Source organism: Alligator mississippiensis, chromosome 2, assembly GCF_030867095.1.
Source record: "Alligator mississippiensis isolate rAllMis1 chromosome 2, rAllMis1, whole genome shotgun sequence".
NCBI lineage: Eukaryota > Metazoa > Chordata > Crocodylia > Alligatoridae > Alligator > Alligator mississippiensis.
Window position 1 is genome coordinate 214,440,378 of NC_081825.1, and position 14,126 is coordinate 214,454,503.

The 14,126-nt window shown below is 43.1% G+C and overlaps 1 protein-coding gene across 3 annotated transcripts in view; it reads left to right on the forward strand.

Annotated features, from left to right (window-relative positions):
• The first annotated feature begins 314 nt into the window (after positions 1–314).
• Positions 315–14,126, forward strand: part of NADSYN1 (NAD synthetase 1) — a 54,189-nt gene continuing 40,377 nt past the window's right edge. For 2 of the 3 annotated variants that reach the window (XM_019476748.2, XM_059722734.1), the window contains exons 1-8: positions 315–504; positions 3,619–3,679; positions 4,154–4,270; positions 5,888–5,941; positions 6,268–6,357; positions 10,127–10,178; positions 10,776–10,864; positions 12,424–12,541. In XM_019476748.2, the coding sequence (XP_019332293.1) occupies positions 420–504; positions 3,619–3,679; positions 4,154–4,270; positions 5,888–5,941; positions 6,268–6,357; positions 10,127–10,178; positions 10,776–10,864; positions 12,424–12,541 (666 nt within the window). In that variant the 5' untranslated portion in view covers positions 315–419. The remainder of the gene's footprint in view (positions 505–3,618; positions 3,680–4,153; positions 4,271–5,887; positions 5,942–6,267; positions 6,358–10,126; positions 10,179–10,775; positions 10,865–12,423; positions 12,542–14,126) is intronic. The other variant, XM_006263448.4, reaches the window with a different exon arrangement.

Here is a 14,126-nt window from a genome sequence, read left to right on the forward strand (position 1 = left end):
GAGGCAGGAAGGCAGATCTCATACCAAAAGAGCTCCAAGCCCAAGTATGACCCCTAATGCAGCGGTTTCCCCGCAGGGAGCCTCCCCCTGCGCTCTGCCCGGCCTGCAGAGACAGCGGCTGGCAGAGGGGGAATATGAGCGATGAAGAAGGTGTGGGGACACCACGAGCACGAGCCTCTCTGCTGCACACAGCGCAGCCTGACTCCGGCCCCTGCCCCGCGATCCGCCAAAGTGAAAACAGCCGCTAGAACCCACGTGTCTCGGCTCTATGACGTCACAGAGGCGAGGACTCGGCGTTCCTTTTACTGTAGACCCGCCGCTTCCTGCCGGCTCCGGGGGGAGGAGGAAAGAAAAGCCCAGGCTTGGGTACGGGCCCGGAAGGTCTTGCGTGGCTTGGGGAGAGCCGGTCCGCAGGAGCCATGGCGAGGGCCGTGACAGTGGCCACCTGCGCCCTGAACCAGTGGGCTTTAGATTTCGATGGCAATTTGGAAAGGATTTTAAGAAGTAAGTGGAGAGGCGCTCGCAGCGGCGCCGGGGACACCGCTTGGTTGGAAGGGAGGGACGGGCCAAGCCGCAGCCTCTGTGGGACGTGCTCAGGCCCTTGCGGCCAGCGCTGGAAGCGGCAGAGAGGCTTGTGCCCGCGATGTCCCCACACTAGAGATGTGGGTTTCCCGGAAAAATAGAGCTTGATCTGATGTAGCATGTTTATTTGACTTACTTCTTTTAGTTTTGTTTGCTAAATATACCCCCCTGTTAATTTTATGTCCCAGCAGCCACGAGTATTTGAACTGAAATATTTGATTAGGAAAAAAAATGGAATACAGCACACTTAATGTGGCTGGAATGTTATAGTCAAACCAATTCAAGGCTTTACATGGGAAGAAATGATTTTTATTGGAGTACGTGTAAAAAATGTCAAGACAGTACGCAATAGCATGGATTTCCCTTACGTTGTTTGTTTAAACTTAAGAAAAAAAGCCAAAGGCACTGAAAACTGTTGACACACTAATTTTAGCACATCCAAAGAACTGTGCATGATATGCCATGCTTTGGTTTTGACTTGACCTGCACAGCCAATTAGGTGAACTGATAACTTGATTTTTGGTTTGGCTTATTATGTGAGTATATTTACCCCCCTGTTTACAAATCAATAAAACATATATGTAGTCTGTCACACACATCTTAGGCTTAATTAACTGAAAAATATGAATTACAACTTAGAAACTGCCAAGCTTGCCTAATAGTGTATTGGCATCTATTCATTGTTACTAATGATTTTTATGAAACAATGCATTTTTAGAAATGGAAAATTTCCCATGGAAAAATAAAGCAAAATTTTCCACCCCACATCTCTGCCCCACACCCCCTCCATCGCTCCTATTCCCCCTCCACCATCAGTTGTCTCTGCAGCCCCGGCAGAGTGCAGGGGGAGGCTCCCCGCGGGGATACCACTGCATCAGGGTTTACAAATCAATAAAACTCCAGAGCTCCCTTGCAGCCTTGGTGCTCTCTTGGCTTGATCTGCCTTCCTGCCTCTGCCCTCTCTTAGGCAGGTCCCCTGAACCTCCTATGCCACGTGAGATGTGTGTGGAAACACCACTGCCTCGTTAGGGGAGTAGCCTTGTTGCAGGCATCTCCATCTCCTTTCTTCCTGATTTCTTAATGCATCACTTCTTTCCTGGAGATTAGGAGCTCTCTGCTTCTCTGTAGGTATGTTGATCATGAAGCTGTTCTTGAAAATGTATCTATTTTCTCCAAATGGCTCCTCTAGAGAATTGCGACTTTCTGCACCCCTTTTGTTCCTATGGGTTCTTCACTTGCTTGCTTCTCCCAGCACTGCCTCCCTCCTACCCCTTCCTCTCCCTACCTTTCTGCTAAGTACAGACATTCAGAAAGCCAGAGCCTGAATTGATTCAGTCTTTGCAGGTCAGTCTAACCTGCATAGATTTAACCGGCAAGCAAGTGAATATACATTCACTTTTGATTTTGGAAATGCAGCAACATCCCTGTAGTGGCTCAGGCTAGAAGTCGGGGGTGGGGAGGGGGGATTGGAGTGAGCCCTGTCTTCCCTTCAGGCTGGGGAAAAGGTGAGCTGTCGGGGGTGTATGGCCAGGCCCGCTCAGACTGCTATGACTGTGGAAGGGGGTGCCCACCCCGGCCATACTGGTAGATGCTGCCCACGCTGCCAAACTGTGGTTGGCTGCCAGGTGGGCAGATGGCAGCAGCAGCGGGGAAGCCATAGGGGTAGCGCCTGATGCCTGGTACATGGGGCCATGCTGCAGTGCTGCTGGGTAGGGGAAGACTGAGTAGGACATGCCTAGCTTGGCACGTGGTGGCGAGGTGGACGCAGGTAATAGTGTGCAGGGGGCAAGTCTGCACTGTGTACGCCACTGCAGGGCCCAGGGCTGGCCTGGGAGCTACTCTTCAGCAGGTAGACAGGGCTACTGGGCAGGAGTTGCTCCCCCAGCTGCATTTTTGGGCCGGCTTGACTCTGCTCCGGGCTAGTGCAAACACATTTGAGCCCCCTCCCCACCCCTGCCCCAGCCCAGCCTGGGTTTCTCTGGTCAGCAGGGCTCACTTCCATGATAGAGCTGCCACTGCGATCCCTCTTCATGTCTCCACCTGGGCTTGGGGCCATTTTGTTTCCCAACTGATTTGGCCTTTGCTCCTGAGCTGCCACAAGCAAAACCCTGTCCCTTCCAGCTGGGAAAACACATCAGGATCCCACTCTGGCTGTGAGAGGGGCTCTGGGGGGACCAGGCCATGCTGAGCCACAAGCAGGGGGGAAAAGCTGGGCAGATGCTGGGGTCCATGCTGGTGGGAGTGGGGAGGCAGTGGGGTTTAATTCCCCTCTGCCTGAGCCTGCTGTGCCAAGCCCTTGCCCCCTCCACTCCAGTAGTGAAAATTCAGACCGGGCTATATCCCCCGCCACATCCGTGCCCCTTGTCAGCCAGCCATCACTGCTCCAGCTAGAAAGCAGAGGGGTGGGGCCAACCCTCCTCTGCTCCAGCAGACAGCCCAGGCCTGCAAAGCATGCTGGGATTCTGGGGGACTGTGATTTAACTTGAACCAGGAAGGGGATCTGGGATGGAAGTTCCATAAAGCAGTTAGACCTAAGTCAGTTAAGTCTGATACTACATTCAACCAGGTTTATCTTAAACTAGTTTCAGCCATTTTGAAACTGGTTTATTCACACTGAGCTTCTGTTCTGCTACAGGTTTAAACCAGTTTCTGATCACTTAAACAAATTTATGTGCAACTTCTGTCCCTAGACCTTCAAATCACTCGCTTCATTTTCTATGCTGTCCTGTCACAGCACTTCATGAAGTGACCTGGAGTTCATGAAAGATTGTGCTCATCTATTATCTTTCCTGGTTAGTATACAAGGTGCATATCTACCCTGCCTTCTGTGGACATAAACTATGCCAAAAAGAATACTTAGACTACAAGGAACTTTGCTTTTACTGGGTATTAGTATGACACTGGTGGAAACTGTTAAAACAGACTTTGGGGTTACACATTTAAATAGAGGGATTCTCTGCATATTGAGATTTTAACTTGTTGTTTAATATATTTCCATGTAGAATGGACACTGATTTCTAAAACCCCATTTTATAGGTATTGAAATTGCTAAGCACAAAGGAGCAAGATACAGACTTGGCCCAGAGCTTGAAATATGGTGAGACCATCTTAATCACTGTATATCTGGTTTCTCTCCAAGGGAGAAAGGGTGTATACTGTTCATTTTCAGGGTAACCAAGCCATAATGACTGACCAAAATTAAATCCAAATGCATATTACTCTGTATAATATTGTGTAAATTACATAAGGTTGTGTATAGGAGCAAAAATATGATATTGATAGATTGGGGTGGGTTAAATGATTGGATTTTTGGTTTGCAAATGTGACTGGCACCAATTATTCAATAAGTTATTACAGCAAAAATTCCAGATTGTTTGTTCTTGACCTCCATTTATTTTTTGGGAGAGAACATTCCCAACATTGCTGTTACATCATTTCAGTTTATGACTTTACAGTTTGTGATATGGGTAATTTCAGATATGGGAAAGGTGGTTCTTGTCTTAAGTAGCTTTGGTTTGTGTCTAATACTGCTCTCATCTGAATTTGTTGCTTTGTATCTTTTTGTGTGCAGTGGTTATGGCTGTTCAGATCACTATTATGAGTCTGACACACTCTTGCATTCATTTCAAGTTCTGGCAAAGCTTTTGGAATCTCCTGCTGCTCAAGACATTATATGTGATGTGGGAATGTAAGTGCTATATAATTATGAGGAAGGGGTAGCTGTTTAAGAAAAACATGATGGTGCTGTCCTGTCTGAATAGGTTTTGGTTAGAGAAGACTCTACATAAAATGTTGAAATTTTTAATGATTTAGGAGCCTAAGTCTCATTTTCAAAAGACTATTTCCTTGTGCTGTTACAACACTATTTTTCATAAGGTGAGCTGCAGAAGGAAAGTAAAATTGGAAGAGTTGGGAATTCTAATTTAAAATACTGAAATTACCTGGTTTATACCCAGAATAAAAAGGAGGCATATTTTTAATGAGTGATTTTTTTTTTTTAATTTTTTTTTAAAGAGAACAGTGTGAGAGGATTGCTTTGTAACTAGAACATAGTACAGGCAGTCCTTGAGTTACAGCATTTCGCACTTACAACGTTTATAAATTGACACCGTTTCAACTTTGACATCAGTTTCGACTTTACAATGCTTGATCTGATGTGATGCCACACCAGTGAACAAGCTTGCTGCATCACTCTCATCTCCCTGGAGAACATCTGTCCAAACTTCCTTGGACACTTTCTTTAAGAAAGCAGACAAGACTCCAGAAAAACCTGCACCCAAGACTCCTGAGAAGACTCCAGCCAAGAGCCCTTCAAAAAGTCCAGCAAAGTCACCTGGAAGAAGTCCTTCCAAATCAATATGATAGCTATGTATAATATAAATACATTAATGTCTCTATACTACTTGTCTATAATTGATTGAGTACAAAATTCTGGGTTATTTTTGGTGAAACTAGGGTTTTGGACCTTGGTTCAGGAACCAATCCCCCATTTATAACATTGTTTCTTATGAGAAAATTGGTTCCGAGTTGCAATGTTTTGACTTAAGATGTGGTTTTCAGGAACCAATTGTGTTGTAAGTCCAAGGACTGCCTGTACTGGGAACCCATGGGTATACTACTTGATCTTATGCATGCTTCTTTATTTCAGTTTACCCAGCTGTTTGAAAGAGCTTAACACTTATCCTTTAGGAATATATTCCAGATCAATTTCTAAAAGATATTGAGTACTTAAATAATCCTACTAGCTATTGCTGAGCAGGCAGCCTTACTTTGATAATGGTGAATATGCTGCAAATTATCTATATACTGCTACTCAGATTTACTGTACTAGACTAAGCGGGTCTAAATCACTTCAGTGAAAAGAAATATGTACAACTTGTCTGCCTACATTGCTGATTTAGCTGATGGTGTCAGGCACAATCAAGTTTGACTGAGGAGGCTATAAAACAGCATATACCTATTTACATTTTATAAAGATAAAATGATTCAGTAGTAAATGCAGACAAAACTGATTCAGTCACTGATTTTTTTTTTTATTTTTATTTTTATTTTTTTTTTGTAAGCTACTTTTTTTTATTACAACTGTGGGAGAGAATCTTGACCCTAAAACCTGTTAAATTGTTTTAGATAATCTGTCTAGGAAATCTGCACAAAAGTATGAGAGCTGATCTTAGCCAGACGGCTGAGATCTAATGCTGATCCAATGTAACAAGGTAGACCTTTTGATGAGCCTATTTCATTAATTAGCTTGTTTGTTTTCTTTTCTGAATTTAGCTGTTGATAACTCTGATTTTTATTTTTACAGGCCAGTTATGCACAGAAATATTCGCTACAGTTGTAGAGTGATCTTCTTAAACAAGTATGTATTTCTTAGCAACGTAATACTATTTTACCCACAGAGAAGATGATTTCTTGATGTATAATTTTCAGTAGAAAAAATGAATGATTCTGCAACATGTTTGTTTAAATATGGTTAGTTCAAATAGCAAGCTAAGTTAGTGGCAATGTATTATGATTTTTACAACGGCATTACAAAATAAAAAATTACCACTGGTGTGTGCAAGGTTGGTAAAAGCAAACAGAAAAACTGAAACAGTTGGACTATGCAAAGGAAAACTGATCTACAAATTGCTATGTAAGTGTAAGATCGTTGCCCCATGCTCTGTTTGCTTTGGTTCTTTTAAGGAAGATTCTTTTGATCAGACCAAAGATGATCTTGGCTAATTCAGGAAACTACAGGGAACTTCGGTGGTTTACCCCATGGAGTAGAACCCGGTAAGCTGTGGATAAGTTACTGATGAGATTTGCTTAAAAGGGTTGATTTGCCATTACAGCCATGGACATTTCATTACCAGTTAGTTCTGATGTCAGTTCAATAGCATGAGAAGTTTATTTAAGCCACCTTAAATGAAGTTCAGTTAGAAAGTTCTTCAACTAGGCTGGGCATTGAACCATGTATATCTGATCATGAAGTGAATTCTTAGAAGAAAGATGCTGATGACATTGAGGTCCTGTCCTCCTCCCTTCTTCTCCCTTCTCAGTTCCCACAGAGTAGAAATGAAGACTGCAAGCTAGTCAGCAATAAGCAGCACCTAGGAAGTTTTCACCAGGCAATTCAGACACTGAATTCAAAAGAAAAATTCTCTTGGTGGTAGTTTTGTTTGTATGAATGGGAAAATGCAGTGTGCGATCTATGAAATTCTGGGTGGCTGTTTTGAAGTCACCTGGGTTAAGAAGCTTAATACAAAGAGACTACCTTATAGACACATCTCGCTAGAAAGCCACAGCCAGAGTCATTCTTGTTTATGGGATGATTGAGTACCATCTCATATTTGCTTTCAGCACCAAATATATTTATTTTGCTTAGTCATTCTACTTAACAAGACATGTAAAATCTACCTTCTGGAGTCATGGCATTCCATCCACCAGAGCAATTAGGAAAATCATCCTTCTCTGTAGTGACTTTTAGTTTACAATTATATCATTGTGAGCTGCAAATAGCATTTCCTCCAAATACGAAGCACATCAAAGGAACCACAGGAAAATCCCCATGCAGGCTCTCTTATTTTAGTTTATATCACTCACAGCAGAAGCTTTTACTTAGTACTGTCACTGATGCCACTACAAATGAGCTAAACCACAAGTCAGCCAGAAATCCTTGCTCCCTTCTTGAGGAAGGCTCTTCCATAAACTTAAAATGACGATACCAAGCTAGCTTTGAGCATTAAGGACAATAAAAAGTCCTTTTTCAGATATGTGGGGAGCCAGAGGAAAAGCAAGGGCAACATTGGACCCCTGCTGAACCAGATGGGACAACTGACACCCAGGAAAAAGCCAACCTATTAAATGGGTACTTTGTGTCGGTCTTTCATTAGTTCCATGGGACGCCCGTGCCCACTATGGGACAGGGAGGTCTGGGTGAGGGAGATCCCCTGCCCTCCATCAATGCTGACCTTGTGAAGGAACACCTTGAGAGGCTGGATACCTTCAAATCAACCGGCCCTGACAATCTACACCCCAGGGTACTCAAGGAGCTGGCGAGCATCATAGTCCAGCCTCTGGCACGGATCTTTGAAAACTCCTGGCACTCTGGTGAAGTGCCCAAAGACTGGAAGAAGGTCAATGTGGTGCCTATCTTCAAGAAAGGGAGGAAAGTGGATCCGGCAAACTATAGGCCCATCAGCCTGACTTCTATCCCGGGGAGATCTTAGAAAAGTTTATTAAAGAGGCCATCCTTAATGGACTGGCCGATGCCAACATCCTGAGGGATAGCCAGCACAGGTTTGTTGCGGGTAGGTCTTGCTTGACCAATCTCATTTCCTTCTTTGACCAGGTGACCTATCACCTGGACAAGGGAGAAGAGATTGATGTCATATATCTTGACTTCAAAAAAGCCTTTGATCTGGTATCCCATGATCACCTCTTGGTGAAACTGGCCAGTTGTGGCCTTGGGTCCACCACGATCTGCTGGCTGGGAAATTGGCTCCATGGTCGGACCCAGAGGGTAGTAATTGATGGAAGTCACTCATCATGGTGTCCTGCGACCAGTGGGATCCCCCAAGGCACTGTCCGTGGACCCATACTGTTCAAAATCTTCATTAATGATGTGGACATTGGAGTCAGAAGCGGACTGGCCAAGTTCGCCGATGACACCAAACTTTGGGGCAAAGCATCCACACCAGGATGACAGGGGGGCGATCCAGGCAGACCTGGACAGGCTCAGCAAATGAGCGGGTGAGAACCTGATGGTGTTTAACAGTGAAAAAATGCCAGGTTCTCCACCTTGGCAGGAAAAACCTGCAGCATCCTTATAGGCTCAGCAGTGCTACACTGGCTAGCACTACAGAAGAAAAAGACTTGGGGGTCATCATTGACCACAAGATGAACATAAGCTTGCAATGTGATGCGCCTAGTAAAGTGACCAAAACGCTGGCTTGCATCCATAGATGCTTCTCAAGCAAATCCTGGGACATCATTCTCCCCTTGTACTCAGCCTTGGTGAGGCCGCAGCTGGAGTACTGCGTCCAGTTTTGGGCTCCACAATTCAAAAAGGATGCGGAGAAGCTTGAGAGAGTCCAGAGAAGAGCCACGCGCATGATCAGAGGTCAGGAAAACAGACCTTACGATGACAGGCTGAGAGCCCTGGGGCTCTTTAGCCTGGAAAAGCGCAGGCTCAGGGGTGATCTGATGGCCACCTGTAAGTTTATCAGGGGTGACCACCAGTATCTGGGGGAACATTTGTTCACCAGAGCGCCCCAAGGGTTGACGAGGTCAAACGGTTATAAACTACTGCAAGACCGTTTCAGGCTGGACATAAGGAAGAATTTCTTTACTCTCTGAGCCCCCAAGGTCTGGAACAGCTTGCCATCGGAGGTGGTTCAAGCACCTACATTGAACACCTTCAAGAGTAAATTGGATGTTTATCTTGCTGGGATCCTATGACCCCAGCTGACTTCCTGCCCTTTGGGCGGGAGGCTGGACTTGATGATCTTCGAGGTCCCTTCCAGCCCTAATGTCTATGAAATCTATAAAAAAAAAAAAAACAAAACAAAACAAAAAAAAAAAAGGTGGTATTTGGGGCCTGTACAAGAGCTGGAACCCTTTCAGTCCTGCACCACATGGATAGGCCTCTGCTCTAGCAATGTTGTTTCAGTTAACTGTATTTTCTTCCCTTATATTCCTCACAATCTCGCAGTAGATCATTTTGATCAAACCAAATTGACATTCTGTTCTTAAAGTATGACATACATTAAACTTAGTACTTACTGAGTATTGTTGTGTTTTTGCTAAAAGAGTGAGCAGAGGTGACTATCAGTCCTTGATTCCTAGACAGGGAAAAATCCAGTTTATAGCATTTTGGCTAATGTATGCAGCCAGGAGGAAGGACACCTGTAAACTTGGCGCACAGCCTGTTAGGAAATCATTTTTCCAAGCATTAACCTTTCTGCCACTAGAAAGGAGGCACGTTACCATCCGCTTGTCCACTGCTAACTTGTATAATCATCTCTATGAATGCTCATGCGTATATACCCAGAAATACAATAAAACATTCTGCCTTAAGAGAGTTTTTGGTTGTTGCAGTTAATATAAGACGGTTAGATTTGGCACAAGAGTTGTCAGTTTTCCCCACACCCAGTGATTTGTGGATAAAAGAAACAGCCCTTAGAAAGGGAAACTGGCTGTGTTTGCAGAGTTGCAAAGCTGTAAACTGAATTTAGAACAGAGAAAACTCAACTGATACCCCCCACATTTCCAACATTTTCTAAATCGTTTAGCCTGAAGTTCTCCATTGTGGTTAAGGCACTTATTCTGAAGAAAATGGGATTGTTCTTATTTTATGGTTTTGAAAGCATTTATCATTGATCTTGTAGCAAATGTGAAGGTCTAATTCTTTACCTTCAGGGCCAAATTCATCCCATGAAAGCACACCAAGATGCTTTAGCCTACATTGGCATGCATTAGAAACAAGCACAGGTGAACAGTAGCTATGAAGCAAAGCTCAGAATTTGTTTCTAGACACTGATAATCTGTATGATTGTTTTAGGCATGTGGAAGAATATTTTCTTCCCCGCATGATACAGGAGGTTACAGGACAGGTGAGTGGAATGAATAAATGTTTTCCAACTATATTTTAGTATCAACTAGTTCAGAATTTAAACAACAGAAAGTTACAAGGCCAAACTCTGCAGTTTATCACAACAGAATATATTCAGTAGTTTCAGTGGAATTTCCCAGTTACTGTTGGAAGAACATACTTTAGCCTCAAATGTTGACTAAAATGTTAATGTTATTCAGCAAGGTAGGAGCCAGCATTTACCGAACAAAGATTTGCCTGCCAGGAGCTTACAAGTCATATTTGAATTGCACATTATATAAAGATTTTTCTCTGTTTTGATGGTTGATGCAGAAATCTGGCATGTAGCATTTCAAGCGGTAACATGAAATCTCTCTGTCTTGGTCTAAATAGAGAGTTGTTAACTGTTGTCATAACTCCATATTAAGTCGGAGGGTGGCCATTAGCCATAGCAACTTTTGTTTTGTAGGATGTTGAGTAAAGAGAGGTGGGTCTGGAATAAAATCGTGGATCTAAATATAGCTGAAATTCTGAGTAGTTCATAATCTGAACTAGATTTTGTGTTTTAGGTCTAACTAAGTAAAATCATGACACACACACATCTTGTTCTCTATCTCAGGAAACTGTTCCTTTTGGTGATGCAGTGCTGGCTACCAAAGATACCTGCCTAGGGACTGAAATCTGTGAAGAATTGTGGGCACCAAATAGGTAAGACAAAGGGAAAGATGGAAAGTAGGATAAAGCATACCCTAAATCTGCCAAAAGGAGAGCTGCAGAATTTTATCTTCCCAATGACTTTCTTTTCAAATGCAGTTACATTAGCTCAGATGAAATAGTTCAGACTAATTCACCCTTTCTATCTGGCTGATATTTGTAAACAGTCTAATGTAACAGATTGAATTGGACTCGTTACCTTGAATAACCTAGAGCACAGACTTCTTTATAAGTGTATCACTAACTCTTTACCTTAGGTGCTCTTTGTTTTTAATCATCAGCCTGATATTTTTTAAAGGAGTATCATGAATATCAGCTGAATATCATGTGGGGAAAATAAATTTTGTTGCTGGTTATGTACTCTAGAATTATACTTGTTTTTTTGTCTGAAGTTTTTTAATTACTTTAAAAAGATGTTTTAGATAAAGATAAGTGTTGGACAGCTTCCCTTCTCCAACCAAAATCATCTTACTTTTTGCTTCTCTGTGGGTCTCTCTACATGAGACTTGTACTGTTGAGTAGACTGATTAGTTCCTCAGTAAACATCTTGTGTCAACACATGCAGCCCTATTAGGCTGCAGGAAACTAAACCCTGCAGCAGTTTAAATTCTGCAGAGTTTTTCGTTCAGAGAAGTGCACATGTGGATGCTGATCTGGCTGATTTGAGGTACAAGGATGATTCAGTGCGGGGGGCTGTCTGCCGCCTAGCCCCTCACTGGAGCACCCTCATGCCCCAGCCAGCCCCTCTGTAGCATGTTGAGCCAGGTTGGCGCAGCCCTGGCCTGACGGGCTGACCTCCTGAGCCCCCTGCCAGCTGGGGCTGCTCCGACCCAGCTCAACATGCTGTGGTCCTGGGCGTACATTCAAATGGTGCATCTGGGAGCAATAAATGTGTAGACGTGCCCATGGTAAGATATTCAGACCTATGAACAGATGATTCCCTTTTAAGAGGATAGCTTTCCATTGCTTGTGGGAAGAAGGTGAGAAAAACCCCTTCTTTCCTCTAGGAAATGGTATCCATCCTGACAACAGAAAAGAAGCAATGCAGGAATACAGAGGATGTGTTAGCAAATGCTTGCATTGGTTGACCTAACCATGATGTATATTTAAACTGGCAGATTTTTTTTGTAGGCAAGGAAAAGTTGCTAGTGTTCGCTAATTTTTAAGTGGTACATGAATAGGAATCTCTGTAAATCACGCTGGAAGTGCCCCCCACAGCAGCTCCTTTAACGTTTTTCATTTTGCTGCTTGGCCCTGGCTCCCCCACTGCTCCCGATTGGTAGAAGGGCCCTGCTGATTGCTAGGGAAGCAAAAATCTTGGCGTAGTTAAAACTACCGTTTTCAGCAATCAGTAGCAATCAGGCTGGTCAGCAAGGCTCCTCTGCTAAGCAGGGGTTTGGGGTGGGGATGGGACAAGCAGCAAAATGAAAAACATTAAAGGACCCATTGTGGGGGCCACTCCTGGTGTGAATCATGGAGATGCCTATACATGAAATATACATTTCATTTGTGACATTGCCTACTAAGTACTGTTCTGCCTTTCATTTGGGCAGCCCCCATATTGAAATGGGACTCGATGGAGTGGAGATTTTCACTAACTCGTCTGGGAGTCATCATGTTCTGCAGAAAGCCTACATTCGGGTTGATTTGGTAAACTCTGCAACAGCAAAGGTATTTCTTCTAAAAGACTAACTTTTATTTCCTCGTTATATGTATCTCATTTTTCAGAGGAGACTTCTTTGCTCCGACAGGACATATTATCTCCTTGTGGCAGTGGCACTTTTATGTTAAACCTGTTATTAATAAGGGAGAGTTAAAAACCTGATTTTATTTGATCATTGTTAATGTTAAGAGTTCTAAAAAATTGGTGCCTCTCAATCCTCTATATTTAGGACCATTTTATTAAAAAAGAAAACACACTGTAATGGTAAATGGACAAAACCAATCCATTGAAATCATAAAAAGTTGTACCCAGAGGGAAATAACAATAAACTGTAAGCAAGTGCAGGTATGAAGACGGTATATGTATTCTGTACATAGCATAGACTGCTGGTAGCTGTAGTTGCTCTATGTATAATTCCCCATAAGTTCTTATATAAGACCAGTCCTTCTCAATGTGCTCCCCATAATACAGTGGCAGTTCACTGCCCAGCTGTAATCCACTGAGCAGAAGGTATAGGTTTTCTAGCATATACAGGGTATGTCTACATGAGAGGCTTTACTGCACAGTTAGACTAATTTAAATTAGTAAATTAGGTTAATGCATGGTTTCCTACTACCAAGAAATACAGATACTAGAGTAAATGCTCAGTAGTGCATGTGTAGACAGCAAATTGCTTCCAGTCAGCCAGACAGCATGGGGTGGATAGGAACCATGCTTGGCATGGGGCTGGCAGGGAGCTGCCCCAGAAGTGGAAGAGCTCCCTCACTCCCCCCAAGCCCAGGCCTGACCCCCATGCTCTCTGCCAGCCCAGGGCACCCAAGGGAGCCTGCATCCCCTCTGGCTGCTGCAGTGGGGTGGAGCAGGAGTAGTTGGAGTAGCTCTGCACTGAATTCTTCCGGTTGGGAGCAAATGTACTCCTGACAGGAGCAGGTGTAGAAGCATTCCCAGCCACATATTAATGTGCCTTAAGTTACTGCACAGTAACTTTAATGCTCATTAATTGCACATGTAGACACACGCACAGAAACATAGTCAAGCTTCTGTGGCTTCTTTGCCTGTCTCTCAGTTCACATAATCATTTTAACATTCTAACAATAATTATAATTATATCAGTAAGAGAATTTACACCCTGATATGCACTCAAACCTTTCAGTTTTTTTCCTAAAAGATTACTTAATCCTTTTCTTTCTCAGAGTTTTATAACTTGGCAATGGAAGTTTATAATTTGGCAGTGGAGATCAGCAAGGAGATTTTATTTTTTTAAAAGAAAAAAGCATTAGCATTTTTTCATTAAAATTCTGCTTAGTTTAAAAAGAAACAATATATATTAGTTCATAATAATTAAAGTTAAAGCAAGCCATTGTATGGTAAACTGAACCATGAGAAGTTATGTGTGTGTGTGTGTGACTGTCTCCTAATGATTTACCATGCTTTGATTGTGGTTAGTCACAAATGCTTACTTTTTTTTGTCAACAAATCCAAAGTGTAGATCTCTACCACTTGAAGCCAAAAAACTACTCTATATTAGCTGGTAGCAATAGAAGGCTCTTGCTTTCTATATGTATCAGCTGCTAGGGAGGTTATTGTCCGTTT